This window comes from Caloenas nicobarica, chromosome 29, assembly GCF_036013445.1.
Source record: "Caloenas nicobarica isolate bCalNic1 chromosome 29, bCalNic1.hap1, whole genome shotgun sequence".
In the NCBI taxonomy this organism is placed as follows: domain Eukaryota; kingdom Metazoa; phylum Chordata; class Aves; order Columbiformes; family Columbidae; genus Caloenas; species Caloenas nicobarica.
The window spans coordinates 2,558,328-2,577,073 of record NC_088273.1 but is presented as its reverse complement, the minus strand read 5'-3'; the positions used below and the strand labels follow the sequence as shown (position 1 = coordinate 2,577,073).

The following is an 18,746-nucleotide window of genomic DNA, read 5'->3' as shown; positions in this document are numbered from 1 at the left end:
TTAATTTCTGTGTCCCCTTGGCCACATAGACAACCCAGAGTATAAGACTGATAAAACAGGATCCTTCTCTTTCACAGAGCCCCTGTCTTGCTGTGCTTTTTAAAAGCCTCCTGGGCATCTCGTAAAGTGATCTGGAGCTGTGAGCAGCCCTGAAAAACATAACCTCCACTCCATAGCAGGACCCTGCCCAGCTAGAGGTGGCTCCTTCCCCCCACAGCTTCTTCCCACAGCACCGTGGGGATCTCCCCGGGCAGGCTGAGCGCTGACCCTGGCAGGCGGCAGAGTCCCTGCCCCGGCACAGCCCTGGGGTGCAGGGACCCTGCTCTGCAGGACAGCTCTGGGCACCCTTGGCTGCACAATCGACTTCTCAGATTTCCCAAACTGCTGAACAAGAGTCCTCTCCATAGGGATCCCACAAGCTGTGGCTGTTCCAGCTTTAGGAGATGCCTCCAGGAGCTACAGCTGCATTGCCCTGGACCCAGAGACTTACCATGTCAAGGGGCTGCAAAGAGTTCTCCTCCAGTGAGCTCTCAGTCATCCTCCCCATCCTGACCACCTTTAATCTCTCTCTGCCTTGCTCATCTCCCTGAGATCCCCAGGCAGAGCCCTCAGCCCTGCTGCGCTTTGCAGAGGAGCTGCTCCTGGGCAGAGCTGTCTCTCTGCAGCGCTGCCGCTTGCCATGAGCTCCCTCTGTCCCAGGAGCCCAGCCCAGCTCAGCAGCACAGGAGCAGCCCCAGGCACTTTAATGACCCCTCTGGTGGCTTTGGTGCTGAGTCCATGAGCCTCACAGCCTGAGAGGAATTGAAGAAACTTCTCAAGAAGTCAAAGTCAGATTCAAACTCCAAAGTTTCTTGTGATGTTAATGGGTCCCACTGAGGGACAATATTGAGAAACCATCCCCAGGCTCTGGTTAGAGCAGAAAACTGGAGGCAGAGATGAGAGGTCAGGAAAAGCAAAGTACAGGTCTCTCTGATGCTGAGTAAACCTGAATGTGTTTCACTAACCAAAGGGCCAAGCCCTGACCCCCATCCCCTGGGAAATCAGATCCCATCCCTCCCACGTTGCCCAGGGCTCTTCCTGGGACACTGTGATGTGGGGCTGTGCAAGGCCAAGGGCAGGACTATGGTCCCACACCTCCCAGGTTCCTGGCTGGGGACAAGGAGACCATGAGGCCCCTGTGCTGTAAGGACAAGGTGTCTCCTCACAGGCATCAGTGGTGGAGACAACAGCCATAGCTAAGGGGAGAAGGAGCTCATGTCTGTTGGCGGCTTTCAGCCTTTTTACATCCCTTGATCATCTCCACAACAGCCTGTCCTATGCTGTGGCATCACCTGCACCTCTTTCCCTGCAGGCTGGAGACATCCCCCCTGCTGCCCCACCTTGCTCTTGTCTGAGCATCTTCCTTCCTTTGCTGAGATCTCTCTGTCCTCCCCAGCTGTTCCTTGAAGCACAAAGCCTTGGGCTGATGCAGAGTCCTCTGGGTGACCTGCTCCACCACAGCACTGCCCTTCCACTCACATTCCTTTCTCCTCATGTCCGGCCTGGACCTTCCCAGCTGCACTTTGTGCCTTGATTTCATTCCTATTCTGTTTCCCACTATGAAGAAAACCTCCACCGTCTCTGAAACCACCCTTCCTGCACAGATCTAAGATATCCCAAAATCTGCAAGGTACCAGCCATCCAGGAGGGTTTTGCAGCTCATTGACAACACCTTCCTGACACGGGTGACTGAGGAGTCAGTGAAGTGATGTGCCCTGTGGCACTTCACACTTACAAAGCAGAAAGAGTTGGTCAGGGATGTAACAGTCAGGGATGAGAAAGTGGAGCTGAGGCTCCTGGAAGATGATAACAAGGCAAAGAGCAGGATTTCAGGAGAGCAGGCTTTGGCCTGCTGAGGGACCTACTTGGGTCCTATGGGATATGACCTTGGTGTCTGCAGCATTTTTCCTCTCGCATTTCCTCCCTTCTCTCTCCCACTTGCTGTTGTGTAGCATTTTTTACCCTTTCTCAAATATAATATCACAGAGGTTCTATCAACATCACTGAGTGGCTCAGGTTTGGCAAGGAGTGGGTCCATCTTGGAACCTGCTGAAATCGGCTCTGTCTGACGTCGGTCAAACTCCTGTTGTCTTCTCAGATTGGTGACAACTGTAGCACACCCACCCTCACCCCCAGTTCCAAGACTTTTCCATGTAAACCAAATACGGGGTGACAATGTCTTAGGTGTTACAAACTACTTGATCATGGAGAAGAGATGGAAAAGGTCTTCTGTTAGCAACCTGAGGAAGTCTCCAGTCAATGAGCAGGTTCCTAGGGGGAGCTGTAATTGCCCTCACAGTCACTGGCCGGGCAAATCTGCAGGTGCCAGCAGTCCAGAGGATCTTGGGACAACCACTTAACACGGCTGCCTGATGGGCCAGCAAGGGTCATGCTCACCTGGATCTGGAACTGGGAAACAAAGAAGAGCTGGTGAGAGATGAGAGCATCAGTGTCCACCTTGGCTGTGGTGACCAGGAAACAGTGGGGTCCCAGGCACCAGAGGGTAGGGAGGAAGGGCAGCAGCAGAGCACAGGCTGGTGGGCTCCAGAGAAGACTTTGACATACTGGAGGATGGTGGGCGAGGTGGTGCCATGGAAGTAGGTCTGAAGGGTGAAGGAGCTCAGGAAATCTGAGAAGCCTTACAGGACAGCCTGCTCCAAGCACAAGAATGATCTGTCCAAGTATCCATGAAAAGAAGCATTTATCTTGTGAGGCTGTTTGTCTGAACTGATGGAGCTCCAGGGCTAAAAAGCAGCATGCAGGAGGTGGAAGCAGGGGAAGCTACAAAGTAGGAATTTAGAAGCCTTGTCCATGGATGTACAGATGATGCCAAAGCTGCCCTGGACTTGATACTTGCAGAGGAGGCTGAGGGCAGCAAGATGAGCTGACACAGCTTCCCTACAGTAAAAGAACAGACAGGGTGAATGTGGGCCTGCTGCTGAACTTCCTAAGAGTAGAATCAGACAGGACTGAGGTACTTCATGGCTTCTTTGTCTCCATCTTCACCAGCAAGGCCTCCCGGGACTTTGTTCCCGAACGCAGGAGTCTGGAGAACACCCAGGAGTGGATGGGGCTCAAGTCAGGGGTGACTTGAGGAAACTCAGACACCATTACAGAAAAGGAGATGGGTCATTTGACCAGCTCCCCGAACACAAGTGTGGCTGTGCTGTGGCACCTGACATTCCCAGGAACACCCACCTTTTGGTCCAGAGGAGTGCAACTCCTCTTGAGTTGTCCTGGACTATCTCCTCACTCACGTGGTGATTTAGGCACCACTTTTCTGACATATTCAGTCTTTATCAGGAGACGCTCCACATCCATATGAACTGGAGGCTGCTGATACCACCTGTTCTGGAAAGGGAGGGAAGGGTGAGCAGGGAAGGAAATAGAAGAAATTTGGCTTTATTCCTATTTATTATGGAAATGCTCTCTGTTTGGCTGTTCCTGAAATCTCCCTAATCATCCACACCAGGCTTGAAGTCTTTAAGAAAATGCTGCACAAAGCCTTCGCTTGAAAGAGCATTTTAAATGTTAATGAGCCCTCTGCTGCCATGATCCTGAACTACAGCTACTGAAAGAATGAACAAACCTCTGATGAAGTGAAAGGCCAAAGCAAAACCCAAGTTTGTGAGGGTGTTTGCGACCCCACGAAGGGCCATCACTGACACAGCTGTGAAGGAAACAACCAGTTGAGGTCCGTGTTCCTGGAGGTTGGTGAAGGAAAGACTTAGAGACACCGGTTACAGGTGGTGAAGGTGATGCGGAGGTGGCTCTGGTGCCATGTCAGCCCTTGATGTTTGTTTTTTTATCATCAGAATGGCTGAGCCCTGACCCCTGGGGCTTGGTAAATTTTTCTCAAATGTTTTTCAAGGCTTTTCCTTTGGACAGTGTGAGTGCTTTGTGTTTTGGGGGTGGGTTTTGTGTCAAGTGCTGTTGCTTTAACTGCAAGGCTCTGGTTTTCTCTGGAGTTGGAAATGCCTGGGAGTTCCTCACAACTCCTCCAGCTTCTTTCATACACCTGGCAATGGTCACCAATCACCTCAATGTCCCAGTCCCAAACCTGCTTGGATCCTCTCTTTGGATCCATATCCCATCACTGCAGGAGGTTCATGCATCCACCAGGTTCATGGATGTTTCCTGGGGTCCGTGCAAGTGTGTGCAGTGTAAGAGAGGAGCAGAGCAGGGTCAGCTCATGGGCCATGACTGAGCACAGCCACCCCAGCAGCAGCCATTCCCCATCTCCCAGGCACAGCCATGCCCTCAAGATGGCAATGTCACTACCATATACAATTAGCCCAAGAGAGGCCTTTCTTCCTTCCATATTCCCGGGAAAATCTTCCTGCTATTCCTCCTCCACCTGCACACATCAACTGCTTTCCGTTTCTGGGCTCAGACATGGCTGTAAGGGTTCACTAAACCATCAGCCATCTCATTGCTTCTCCCTGACATGCCCTGACCCTCTCCCACACCTACACGTGGCCAATCGCAGCTGCTCAGGGGCTCCCACTCTCCAGAAGAGACCTTGAGCTTCTTGGTTCTTCCTGCTGCTTATTAGAAACTTCCTCGCTCTCTCCAGAGCTCATGGTGAGCTTTCTTGTCCTAACAGCCCCTTTATGACCATGGCTTAGTAAACGGTTGTCTTTTTATGATCATTGGTACGGAAAGGGTAGTCACAGGAAAGCACCCAATATGTCAAAACTGATGCTGAGTGAAATGCCGTAAAGACCTGATGAGTTACCCCCATTGCTGTGTCTCTCCTGGAAGGAGTCTGTCCCGAGAAGGGGATCCAGCTTCTGCCCCTCTCTGCAGAGGCACATGAGCAGTGTCCGTGCACCTGGGGACACAAAGGGTGACTTTTGCCAGACCACCCTTCATCTGAACCACTTAGATGTGTACTTGTTGATGATATATGAAGCCTTATAGTGCAAATACCTATTGAATTGCCGTTACCAGAGGGGCTAACACAGACGCAGAGTACTTTTTAACAGATATTTAAATATAAGCATGTTAAACTTTTTTTTCTTTAAAAACTGACATGCCTAGACAAATTACACAAACACTTGAAGGATTATTCACGCCTTTTAACATGATTATCCACAGAAGGCCCACCAGCTTTGCATCTCAAGAAACTGGATGCCAGAGTCGAAGGGAAGGATGGCTTAGGCTCTGTCCTGGGATCTGGGAAACTGAAACGTGCTCCCATCTGCCCAACACCCTGCCCTCCTCACTGAGGGGTTCTGAGACATTCTGCCAACAAGGTCTGAACTCACAGGCATGACAAGTATCTTATGTCTAACTGCACTTAATGGTGTCCTGCCAGCTCAGGATTTTATCTTCCATCCCTGGCAGTATTTTAAAGATGTAGAGATTTGGCACTTAGGGATATGGTTTAGTGGTGGCCTTGGCAGTGTTTGATTTAGGGTTGCACTCCATGTTCTTAAGGGTCTTTTCCAGCCTAAATGATTCTATGATCCTATGATTCTATGATTCTATGATTTGGGTTGAAACCATTTCAATTCCCATCACCTCCAGCTTCCCTCAGAGGCTGCTGTTGTGTGGCACAACTGTCCTGGCTCTCCAGGCAGGTTGGGCACTGGCTTGGTGCCTGCATTGGAAGTTTTCCCCTTCCTGGGGTAAAAGACTCTTGATGGTGACTTTGATGTCTGGCTGATGTGCAGACTCCGTACATGGATGCTGACACCTCTTGAGCAACCTGCTCTAAAAGGATTAAGGAGTTGGGCATGAGGAGAGCAAAAAAAAGGAGACCCTGGGTTGGGGCAAATGAAAAGGGATGCAAAAGTTGTGGTCCGGCATGCTTCGGGTACTTGTAAAGCAGCCCTGCACCTCATGTGAATTATTTCTGTGGTCAGGGAGAACTTGAGAGCTCTCCCTAAATGGAAAATACAAAGGGGAAGGAAGGACAGCATCAGCCAGGCTCAAAGGGAGCTTGGGAGGTGTCTTGACCAACCTCCTGCGCAAAGGAGGGTCAGACCACATTACTCAGGGCTTTATCCAAACACATCTTGGACACTTTCTGGGACAGAGTGAGTGGACATGCCTGGGAAACAGCTTCCAGTGCTAGACTGTCCTCATGACTGCAAAGTTTCTCCCTTCCTATAGCACCTTTCCAAGTCCAACCCCTCCGGATTGCTTTTTACTCATGTACTTGCACACTGACACAGACCATAATATCCTAACTTGGACACTCTAATATTGCAGGGGATGATGATGAATGTCTTCCTGACTTCCAGGTAACAGACCATCAATGTTCTCCCCGCAACCAACAATCCTGTCCTTTCCTCACAGAAAGCAAAGAGGATGAACAGGAACAATGGACCCTGGGTAAACCCCATCACCTTCTCTTTCAGACACCCAGAAATGGGGTCCCAGTGGACATGCTCTGGGGCACAGCCTTGAGTTCCCCTGCACACCCATTGGCCATTTTTCTAAAGTGCACACACTGTGTGAGAGGTGCCAGTGGTCAGGGAGTCCCCCCATGTCCATGAGCTTTCAGAGATGGTGGAGAGTGGCCTCCCTGTGACATCGTCCTGCTGTCTCAGCTCCTGGGGTGCTCCCCCTCCTGTCCCATGGACTGGTCAGGATTGTGTTAGTTCCAGTGACCCCTGACTTGATCCCCATCCACTGCTGGTTGTTCTCCTCCAGATTCCTGTCTCATGTCACAGTGGCCTGAGAGAACATGCTGGTGAAGATGGAGGACAAGAGGACACAGAGACTCTCACCTCTTTCTCTTATTAAATTCATCAGTGGCCACACGGTGTCTTTGTTTATCCTTTAACGGTTCCTGAAGTAGGAACAGCTCATTATGTGGCTCTTGAATATCCTTACAGGTCTAGACTGAGTTTTGATCTGGACTGTTGCTGTGCTTGGAGGCTGCTGTCCTTGAAGACCAGATGAACTAACTTCTGCCACCCTGCCTTGGCAGTTTATTCCATCCGTGTCACAGCTCTGTCTGCAACACTGACAGCTCCAGCTCCCCCAGTCAGGTCCCTGGCTGAGGCCATTGCCTCACATCTGGGCTGAACCACCCCAGCTGTGGCACCAGCCCAGCTCTGACCTGCCACAAGGAAACCTGGTACCAAGTGTCCAAGAGCCCATGTCTGCAAAGGCTTTGCTTCAGAACAGAGACATGACATGGCCAGAAGATTGCTGAATGTCTTTCTAACCCAAGGACTACAAACACAAAATAAAATACCGAAACTCATTCAACTGGAGATATTCTTCTCTCTAGCTTGGAGAGTTTAGATCTTTGCTGTAATCTTCCTGGTGTCCTGTCTAATGATGGGACAAGAGAAGATGATTCTCATGCCCAGATTCTAATATGAAAAATACTACTGCAGGAAGGAACTGTCTCTGTAGAGGTGAGAAAAGAAACAGCACTGATTACTTCACACTGTTTCATGGGACGTTCCCCTGGAGCCCCAGGAATACCAGAAGGGAGCCCAGAGGGGACAGAGAAAGGGCCACCTTGGGCTGCTCCTGTGCTGCTGAGCTGGGCTGGGCCCCTGGGACAGAGGGAGCTCATGGCAAGCGGCAGCGCTGCAGAGAGACAGCTCTGCCCAGGAGCAGCTCCTCTGCAAAGCGCAGCAGGGCTGAGGGCTCTGCCTGCAGCACCGAGGGGATGGAGCCAGGCAGAGAAAGTTTATAGACAGTCTGGGGTGGGAGGACAGAGCTCTCGCTCACTTGGAGAAAAATCTTCACAGCCCTTAGCAAGGTAAGTCTCTGGCTCCAGGGCAATGCAGCTGCAGTTCCTGGAAAGATCTCCTAAGCTGGTACCTCTAACAGTTTATGAGACTTTTCAGGAGGAGTCTCTCAGTGTCTCTAATATTGAGGAGGACGTGCTTCAGAGCTACCCTGCTGCACCATCAGGGGGACAGGACATGACGGCTGCCTTCTCCCAGGGATGGTTGTAGAGATGGTGAGCACCCAGGGGTGCCCAGGGCTGTCCTGCAGAGCAGGGTCCCTGCACCCCAGGGCTGTGCCGGGGCAGGGACTCTGCCGCCTGCCAGGGTCAGAGCTCAGCCTGCCCGGGGAGATCCCCACGGTGCTGTGGGGAGAAGCTGTTGGGGGAAGGAGCAATATCTGATAGGGCAGGGTCCTGCTGTGGAGAGGGTGCTGTGTGGGTCAGGACTGCTCACAGCTCTAGATCACCCCCAGCATTTTGGCAAGCAGATGCCTCAAGGACAAGATCAATGCAAGGATTACCAGAAAGATGAGGAGCTTTCCTGCACCTGTCTTTTTAGTGTCCTATCCCAAGGGGTGGGGGGGTGCAGGAAAGGATAAAATGAAAATGAGCCCTCATGCTTATAAAAGTCACTGAGACTCCTGAACTGCAGCTTCGAGTGATCAGTACATCTGCCAGAATGTTCATAACATCCCTTCACCACCCCTCTGCCTGTGGACAGCATCTGCAACACCTTTGCTGGACCCATCAGCCTTAATCTGACCTGTCCTGTTTTCCAACCTGCAAACAGGATGATGCCCCCAGGCAGTGCCCTGCAAACAGGCAGGTTTCTGTAGGGCCAGGGTGAGGGCACAGAGGGTAGGATGGGGTCTGCGAGTGTTGACAGGGCGAAGACATCAATAGGGAAACACCTCCCAGCGGGAGGATCTCCAAGCAGCAGGGAAATGATCAGAAATGTGAGGAAACTAAACCTGGAATTGTTATGGGAGGGAGAACAGAGAAAACTCTGGATGATCCCCTGCAGTGCAGATCCCTCCTGTGAGCAGCCCCCTCGCCTCCTCTCCCACCCAGCAAAGCCTCTGCCCTCAGGGCCGGGGGCTCCAAGGCATGAAGCAGCTCCTGTGCAGCCAGAGCTCCAGTTCCCTCTGCAGAGCACAGGGGCTGAGAGCAGCTGCCCGGCAATGCTGGTGTGTGGGAGGTGGCTGCACAGCTGGGGAAGGGTGACGCTGTCTGAGTGCCCGGCTGCCTCTGCCCTGGCCTCTCTCACACCCACCCTCACCGCAGTTTCCTTCTTGCTCCACTGCTCTGGGTCACTGTTGGTGTGATCTGGTTCTTGCTGTCAGGCTCTCTGGGGATGGGAGTTTCAGCTGCAGAGTCACAGCCTGATCTTGTGGGTCCTTTCCTGCAGGTGTGTCCATGGGAACACCTGTCCCAGATTTCCTCTGACCTCTAGGGTGTGGACAATGCAGTCTGTGGGTCTGGGAAATGAGCTGAGTCTCCCTTAATCAAATGCCATTATTAGGACACTTCACTACATCCTTGAGGTTTCCTTCCAAGCTGTGAGCTCCCCACCAGGGTGCAAACCTGTGCTATATCAACTTAGTGTTATCTTAATCCCGATGGAGAAGCACAGAGATGCTACAACAGAGAAACTGCTGTTGGGTTTGTGAAATGAGCCATGTGTGTTCTGGGCTAAACGTGGGGTGCTGAGACCTTAGGAAAGGGTGAGACATGTCATGGTCTGAGGTGGGTTCATCTGCTCTCAGCAGTGCCTGGTGGCTTTTCAGGGTAACATGGCAGTGTGATCAGCCTCCATCTCAGGAAGGTGCCAGCCCAGGGCAGCTGGAGCAAGACAGAGGGACAGACCAGGTCCCCTTAATCTGCACTGACCCACAGACATGGAGCAGAAATGCTGAGGGTTTCTGAGATAGAAGAACATTCTCCAGGGCAATTGCAGGAAGCTGTAAAAACCCCAAAATCTCAAACTGCCTTGTGTAATCCTGGTTCCTTATCACGGGGAGAGCAGACGCTGACAGGCCCTTCTGCAGCAGGAACGGGTCCATCTGACACAGCTGAACCGCAGGTCTGGCCCCTGCCCCCGTTCCCATGACCCCCCTGCTGCAGAGCAGGGCTGACTCCTGGGCAGCCAGCGGGCACAGGTCCTGCTCCTCACGGCACCTCCAGCCAGCACCACCCAGGGCTCAGCCACGGACCCAAAGGAAGGTCTGGAAAAGGACAAGGGGGTGTGGAGCAGGGGGAAAGTGCATAAGCAATGGCTTTGATTTTGCTCAGAGAAGTCTCCCCTAACTTGCCACTGTGTTTTGCTCCTGTGACAGTGCTCCATACCCATCGGCAGCAAATGTCCAACAGCAGCTCCATCACCCAGTTCCTCCTCCTGGCATTCGCAGACACGTGGGAGCTGCAGCTCTTGCACTTCTGGCTCTTCCTGGGCATCTACCTGGCTGCCCTCCTGGGCAACGGCCTCATCATCACCACCATAGCCTGTGACCAGCACCTCCACACCCCCATGTACTTCTTCCTCCTCAACCTCTCCCTCCTCGACCTGGGCTACATCTCCACCACTCTCCCCAAATCCATGGCCAACTCCCTCTGGAACACCAGGGCCATCTCCTTTTTGGGATGTGCTGCACAGCTCTTTATGTTTCCATTTTTCATTTCAGCAGAGTATTATCTCCTCACCATCATGTCCTATGACCGCTACGTTGCCATCTGCAAACCCCTGCACTACGGGACCCTCCTGGGCAGCAGAGCTTGTGTCCACATGGCAGCAGCTGCCTGGGCCACTGGGTTTCTCAATGCTCTGCTGCAGACGGCCAATACATTTTCACTGCCACTGTGCAAGGGCAATGCTGTGGGTCAGTTCTTCTGTGAAATCCCCCAGATCCTCAAGCTCTCCTGCTCAAACTCCTACCTCAGGGAAGCTGGGCTTCTTGTGGTCAGTGCCTGCTTAGCATTTGGCTGTTTTATTTTCATTTTTTTCTCCTATGTGCAGATCTTGAGGGCCGTGCTGAGGATCCCCTCTGAGCAGGGACGGCACAAAGCCTTTTCCACGTGCCTCCCTCACCTGGCCGTGGTCTCTCTGTTCATCAGCACTGCCATGTTTGCCTACCTGAAACCCCCCTCCATGTCCTCCTCATCCCTGGACCTGGTGGTGTCTGTTCTGTACTCGGTGGTTCCTCCAGCAGTGAACCCCCTCATCTACAGCATGAGGAACCAGGAGCTCCAGGATTCAGTGTGGAAATTGATAACTGCACTTTTTCAATAAGAAACAGCAACAAACTCTCACCCTCTGCATAGCAGTTATAGTGTACCTCATTACATTCTCAGCGTTTCTTGTTGTTGTTGTGTTTTGTCATAAAGTTGTCATTCCTTTCCTAATTCACTGTCTGCCTTTTTTTCTGACCAAGTGTCTATGGAAATGAGGAGCCCTTTTTTCTATTTTTCTAAAAAAAAGAATAAAAGGCCCTGCAGTGTTTCGTTTAGATTTATTTTTCCCCTGAGATCTTCTATTAAGGCCTTTTTGGAGCTGCAGGGACAGTTTCTTTCTACATTAGTGGAGGGGAGCAGAGTCCCAGCCTGTCAGCGCTGCCAGGGAGTAGCAGCCCTTGGTCTTCCAGAGCTGTTCTCGTTCCACTCCCACACTCTCCTTCTCATCCCTTGTGTTGGTGCAAGGCCTGAGTGCTCTGGCAGCTTGGTCACCGTCCTGCTGTGTGTCAGTCCTGTGAGCACAGGCAGGGACAGGCAATGGGCACTGCTGTGACAGAGCTGGCCTCAGAACAGCCTTTCCAGAAAGAACGGTCATCTCCTCAGGGCAGCGCATGATGGTTTATATCTTCTTGCAAAGTTTCTCTCAAGCATATGCCTACAAAAGTGGCCCACAGATGAAACAGCATTGTGCAGCTGCACAGTGTGTGTGTGCAGGGCTGGGCACACAGCAGTGTCCTCTCACAGCCAGGCCTCCTGCCAGAGACCTGCAGGACCAGCAGAGCAGGGGCTGGGCTGTGCCCGTGTGCACTGGACACCCCTTCGGAAGGAGCCTCAGGTCAATCATCATGCACTGGCCCCTCACAACCACCATTTCCTGCACTGGCCTCTCACCCACAGAGGTTGTTCTTCCCTCCGTGGATGGACACTGAATGAGTAGTTCAGCAGTTCGTGTTTGCTTTGTACAGATGAATTGTGAGCACGCACATCATGTACTTGAGGTGACATGAACCCGAGTGATCACAAACACCATCAACTATTCCTTAGGGTTCCATGAAGGCCTGTGGGACAGACAAGATCTTGAGGTCACTTGGTGTTGGAAGTAACATCCCATTGTTAACTGCCTGAATGCAGCACTGGGATGTGCTTCCTTCAAGCGAGCTCCTTGTGTCCATTCTTCCTGCCATGGGACAAGTCAGATGAGTGCAGAGCAGGGTGACACACCATGGGGCTGAGGTGCCTCCCATCCTTTGGGAGTGGCAACAGGAGGTCAGAGAGGGACTCTGTGACACCTGCCTCTTTGTGTAAAAGGGACAGACTCTGTCTCTGAGCATCCCTGGGTGCATAAGGAGTCCATGAGGCCAGCTCAGATGTTGACACCTGACAGAACCCTGACAATTCTGTGTTTGACTACAGGAACAAACCCCATTTGACCAGTGAGATTCATCTCAGCTGCCTTGGACAGGCTCATTGGAAGTGCTCCTTTCTGCTACGTCACCCTTCCCATGATTCCGGATTGTGCTCTCAAAAGTGCCATAGAAACCAGAATGTTCTGGGGTCCTTAGAAAACGCAGACCTCAAACCCATCTTCAAGAAGAGCAGGAATAGGAACTGGGACAGTTACAGGCTGGACACCCTACCTCCCTCCCTGGGAAAGGGATGGGACATGTCCTCCTACACCCATTTCCTGGAATGTGAAGGCAAAGGAAGGGATTGCGGAACCCAAATGGACAGGGGAAAGAAAGGCATGTTGTGCACAGGGTGCTTGCAAGGCCTCAGCCATGGTGTCCTTCTGGGCAGAGTGGTGCTGATGGGGCTCAAGAAGTGGATGCTGGGTGGGATGCTGAACCATTAAGCCCAAATATCATGAGTGGTACAAAGTCCTCCATGCAACCAGTTGTGAGTGTCATCTCTCAGTGACTGGCACTTGGACCAACACTGTTGAACGTCTTTATTCTCCCCCTCTAGGATGTAACAGAGTGCACTTTCATTGCCTTTGAGGATGGTGCAAACCTGGGTGGAGGCCTTGAGCAACCTCACCTGGTTGACCCCGCCCTGAGCAGGAGGGTGAGACAAGATGAGTGAGACAAGGGCTCTCTTCAAACCTGAGTTATTCTCTAATTTGAAAGAATTTTTGCCTTGGAGAGGTTTCTGGAGAGAGAATAGGTAGAAGAATAGTAGAAAAAAAAGAAAGTCAAAAGAGGAGATACAGAAGGTGTTAACAGAAATACAGCAGTTCCAGAGAAGAGTGCTTTTCATGCACATTGTTAGTAGGAAATATATTTGAGGAATTTGAACAAAGTGAGGAAGCCAGATGGGTGTCTACAGCCTGCAGGGAAAGAGGGGCAGGTGTAGGACTGCGTAGAACATGCTTCAGTCTTGGTCAGGTCCTGGCGGCTAAGGAGGGGGATGGATGGGTGCTGGTATTATGAGGTCAGTTGTGTCTCAGAATCTCATAATCCACTCAGAAGCGTGTGGCTGTGAAGGGGACAGTGAGATCAGTTCTGTCTCTGGAGCTAACAGGCCAGCAGCAGGGACATGGCTGGGAAAGAACCTCTGCCAAGGTACCCACAGGTCTTATCCAGGAAGAAGCCTTGGAGACGGATTGTCACGTCCATCCCACCTGAGAACATGACGGGACAGCAGCAGGAACATGGTGGTGTCTGTCAGAGAAGCTGAAAGGCCAACAGCAGTCATGAGATGTAGAAGATCGTGGTGAAGTTACTTCTCTCTGGTCAGGTAAAAGACCACAAGAAGCCTAACAGGTTGGGTTCCCTGCATGAAGGGCAGTTTCTTAGATGGTCGTGCTCTCCTTGGAAGTGGGAAGAAGCAGGGAAGAGTCAGAAAGTGCAACTTGGAAGGTGAAGACTGGATATCAGGAGGAAGAAATGTGACTGGAAGGGCAGGGCTGTGGTGCAAGAGGTCACGCAGAGGGAGCTGGATCAGCCCATGGCTTTGTGTTCCAAAGAACAGCCAGTGAGGGTGCAGACACATCAGTGAAGGTCCAGAAATGCTGGGGTGAGAGCAGGTGGGGAAGCGAGATGGGTGTCTACAGCCTGCAGGGAAAGAGGAGCAGGGATAGGACGGTGTAGAACAGCCTGTGATGGAGATGGCAAAGGGAGCTGGCAAGGCTGGAAGGGACCAACAGAACCCAGGTCTCTGTCCCCTTGGCCATGGCAGTTGTCTGTGCCACTGAGGCCTAGGAGAAGACATGTTGTCCTCATGGCACTGGGGCCTCGTTGCCTCCTTGCAGCCCCATGGGGAAGCTGGAAGTTGTTGTACCAGTGTTGTCCTTCCCTCGGCCTTGCACACCCACATCCCACGGTCCCAGGAAGAGCCCTGAGCCCTGTGTGAGGGACAGGATCTCCCTTCCCATTGCCTGGAGGTCATGGCTTCTCCTTTCTGCTTCAGAAAGCAAACCAAGGGGTTTCTCAGCATCAGAGCTGAAGAAAGGACTAAAAGGAGACCTCATGGTGGCTACAGCTTCCTCACAAGGGGAGAAGGGAAGGTACTGATGTCTTCTCTTTAGTGACCAATGAGAGAACCCAAGGGAATGGAAGGTAGATGTGCCAGGGAAAGTTTAGGTTGGAGATGAGGAAAAGGTTCTTCACGTAGAGGGTGCTGGACACTGGAGCAGGCTCCCCAGGGAGGTGTCACGGCCCCAAGCCTGACAGTGTTGAAGAAGAGACTGGACAACGTCCTCAGATACATGGTGTGAACTTTGGAGTTGTCCTGTGCAGGGACAGGAGTTTGATACAATGATACTTGTGGGTCCCTTCCAACTCAGGACATTCTAGGATTCTATGAAATACTGGTTCAAAATTCCATATTTTCATTGTACAGCTGAGTTGTAAACATACACATCATGTGCATGTCCATTGTGTGCATGTGGTGAGATGAACCCAAGTGAGCACAAATGCTATCAGCTATTCCTTGGGGTGCCATAAATGTCAGTGGGATAGAGATAGTGTTCAGGGGTCAATTCCAACCTGAGTTATTGTAGGATTCCACGAATCTTTGCCTTGGAGAGCTCTTTCAAGATAGAATAGACACAGGAAGAAGGAAAAAAAAAGGCAGAAGCAGAGATATAAGTGTACCAGTGTAAACAGAGCAGCTCCGCTGAGGAACATTTCTTCACTAAAACCCTTGATAGGAAATCTATTAGATGAATTTGATGAAAGCAGCTTAGTTTTACCTGCTCACAGACTGCACCACAAGGAGGGTGATGGCTGGGTACGATGCCATGTGCTCAGCTGTGTCTCAGGAACTCATAGTCCACTAGGAAGCCAATGGCTGTGGAGGGGACTGCGAGGTCACTTGTGCCTCTGCAGGGGATAGGCCAACAGCAGGAACATGGCTGGGAAAGGGACTGTGAGGTCACACATAGGAGATGAGCAATCGGGCCCAATCAGCATGATTTATGAAAGGCAAGTCCCGCTTGACCAGCCTGATCTCCTTCTATGACACGGTGACCGGCTTAGCAGATGAGGGAAAGTCTGTCGTGGGGGAGTGAATCCGCCACACAGGCTGTGGATGTTGTGTACTTAGACTTGAGTAAAGCCTTTTACACCGCATCCCACAGCATCCTCCTGGAGAAGCTGCAGCTCATGGCCTGGATGGTGTATCTGCGATGGATAAAGAACTGGCTGGAGGGCCGGGCCCACAGAGTTGTGGTGAACGGAGCCAAATCCAGTTGCGGCCGGTCATGAGTGGTGTTCCCCAGGGCTCAGTATTGGGGCCAGTTTAATCTGTTTATCAATGATCTGGATGAGGGCATCGAGCGCACCCTCAGTATGTTTGCAGATGACACCAGGTTGGGTGGGAGTGTTGATCTGCTGGAGGGTAGGAAGGCTCTACAGACCGATATGGAGCTGCTGGTTCATTGGGCTGAGGTCAATTGTCTGAGGTGTAACAAGGCCAAGTGCCAGGGCCTGCCCTTGGGTCATAACAACCCCATGCAACACTACAGGCTTGAGGAAGTGTGGCTGGAAAGCTGCCTGGTGGAAAAAGACCTGTGGGTGTTGATCGACAGCGACTGAACACGACCCAGCATGTGCCCAGGAGGCCAAAAAGGCCAAAAGCCTCCTGGAGTGCACCAAGAATAGAGCAATGGGCAGAACTGTGGCAGCGATCATCCCCTTGTACTCTTTCTGGTGAGGCCAGAAGTTGAATCCTCGGTTCAGTTTTGGGCCCCTCACTTTAGAAAAGACCCTGAGGTGCTGGAGTGAGTGCAGAGGAGGGCGACAAGGCTGTTGAGAGCCTGGAGCACAAGTCTTCTGAGGAGCAGCTGAGGGACCTGGGGGTGTTTAGCCTGGAGAACAGGAGGCTGAGGGGAGACCTTTCCCTCTCTACAACTATCTGAAAAGAGGTTGTAGCATGAAGAGTGTTGGTGTTCTTCTGAGCAGCAAGTGATAGGATGAGAGGAAATGGCCTCAGGTTGTGCCAGAGAAGGTTCAGAATTGGTATTAGGAAGCATTTTTTCATGGAAAAGGTTGTGAAGCAGTGGAACAGGCTGCCCAGGGAGTGCTTGAGTCACCATTCTCTGTTCCATAGCAGAGCTTCTAGGAGGATCTGTTTCATGTTCTTCCCAGGCACAGGTAAGAGGCTGACAGGTCAGTAGTTTTCAGGGTCCTCCTTTCTACAGTAGAGGAGAGAAACACTGCCACCCTCAAAGGGTAGTGCTGTGGTACAAGAAATCATCCAGAAGGAGCGTGAGATCAATCCACTTCCTTGTGTTTCAAGGAACAGAACATGAGAGTGGAGATGCATCAGTCAATGTCTGGATATAGCAGGGTGAGAAGAAAGGGAGGAAGTGAGATGGGTGTCTGCAGCCTGCAGGGAAACAGAAGCAGCTGTGGGACAGTGTAGGACAATCTGTGGTGGAGATGGCAAAGGGCACTGGCAAGGCTGGATGTAACCAAGAGAACCCAAGTCTTTGTCCCCTTGGCTATGGCAATCATCATGTTGTCCTCAGGCACTGGGGGCACCTCATGGCCTCCTTGCACACCCCCAGGAAGGCTGGGAACTGTCACACCATTGTCCTTCACTCAGCATCACACAGCCCACATCCCCCTGCCCCAGGAGGAGCCCTGAGCAATGGGTGAGGGACAGGATCTGCCTTCCCAGGGGCTGGGGGTCAGGCCTTGGCCTCTCTGCTTCACCCAACAAAACCAGGCTTTTCTCAGCACCTCAGCTGCCTGCACATGACCCTTTGTTTATCTGCCATCATGGCCTCCAATTCTCTGCTCTAATGAGTCCCTGGGGAGGCTTTGCTGGTACTTGCCCTCAGTGGAACTCATTAATACTTCAAGGTACTTAGTACTTATTTCTTCTGACTTTGACTTCTGGCAAGGTTTGTGCAATCTTTTCTCAGCACCTGAGGTTCAAGGACTCAGCACCAAATGCACCATGGGGTTCATTACATTGAAGAAAGCTCTAAGAAACCATGTCTCTTATTGTAATTGTCTTCTAGTATTGTACAGTTAATTGGAGGGGTTGCCTATTGTAGTTTCGGAGAGTGATTTCAAAAACCTTCTAATAAAAATTACTATTTTTTTTTTGTCAAAGGGTATAACTTATTTTTTTTCAGTGTGGAGAAGAGGTGATTGCAGCATTATCTGATATTGATCCAGGGTCTCTGCTAAGGAGGTCTGGACTGGTTGGAGAAGCTGTCCCTTGAGGTCTGACACTGTGTGGACAACCTTGCTCCTCACCTCCCCAACCCCATCATTTCTCTCATTGGCCACCTGGCACTTGCATCCCTTTTCCTTACACCAGACTTCTCCACTGCAGTCTGCAGCTGGATGTTCGGGGCAGAGCTGAAGTAGCTCAGCTGTGAGAGCATCAGACTGAAGATCTAAAGGCCCCTGGTTCATCCCTGGGCTTCGCAATGATTTTCTCCCTTTGACATTTGCGGAGCCCATCTGCCTTCTTCCCTCCTGCCCTGGCCCTCCTTGCTCCTCCAGCTCTTGCCACAGCACTGCCCATGCCCTGTACCTGCAGATCTGTGGGTCAGAAGGAGCCTTCTTCTTGCACCACGAGTTCCCGCCTCTCCCTGGGCAGGAATCTCTATTCAGTGCTTTTTTGGGGTGATCTCCAGCTGTCCCTCCTTCTAATCAGCAATCAGGATCTCTGTTTAGTGAGGCCTCTGCAAAGACCCTGTCTCTCTCCTCTTCGTCATTCTCGATGGTGCACAGACTGCTCCCCTCATACACCTCCTTGCCTGGAACTCAGTTCCCCGAACTGGAGCATCCTGACCACCATCCCACCCAGTCCAAGGGCCGGGCACTCTCCTGAGCTGAGGTGTGAGTGGCAGCATCCTCTGTCTGGAGGTTTGTCACAGCTGGGCCTCTGATGTGCCAAGGACAGCTGGCAAAGCCGTGCTGAGCTTCGTCCCCTGGGGAGCGTGGGCACCGGTGTTGTTCAGTCACACGCTGTCCTGAGCAGAGTTTTGTGCCTCCCCGCTTTGCCCTCCTGCTGCAATGTTTGACGAATCACAGACACGCTCCTCTCTGGGCATCAGCAGAGAGATACAAGCACAGGGGAATCTGTCTGAGGCCCCACATGAACATCCCTCTGCATCAGTTCCTCCCTGCTGCCAGGGCACAGGTCAGGACAGAAATACCAGCAGTGGCTCCCCTGGGGTCTAGCTTGGAAGTCACCAGCCATCACACTGGGACTCCCAAACAGCCCCAGCTCTACCACTGAATGTCATTTTTACTTTTACTTGCATTTCCTGAGCATTGCACAAGCTGCTGTGCTCTCCATCCTCTCAGCCCAG

General features: G+C 51.8%; 1 protein-coding gene across 1 annotated transcript; it reads left to right on the top strand.

Moving 5' to 3' along the window:
• Positions 1-10,481: 10,481 nt before the first annotated feature.
• On the top strand, positions 10,482-16,005 carry LOC135999710 (olfactory receptor 14J1-like; the record flags this gene model as incomplete). Its single annotated transcript, XM_065653266.1, has 3 exons — positions 10,482-10,994; positions 12,935-13,047; positions 15,690-16,005. Coding segments are annotated over 3 exons (942 nt in total), but the record flags the coding sequence as incomplete, so codon positions are not given.
• Positions 16,006-18,746: the final 2,741 nt, after the last annotated feature.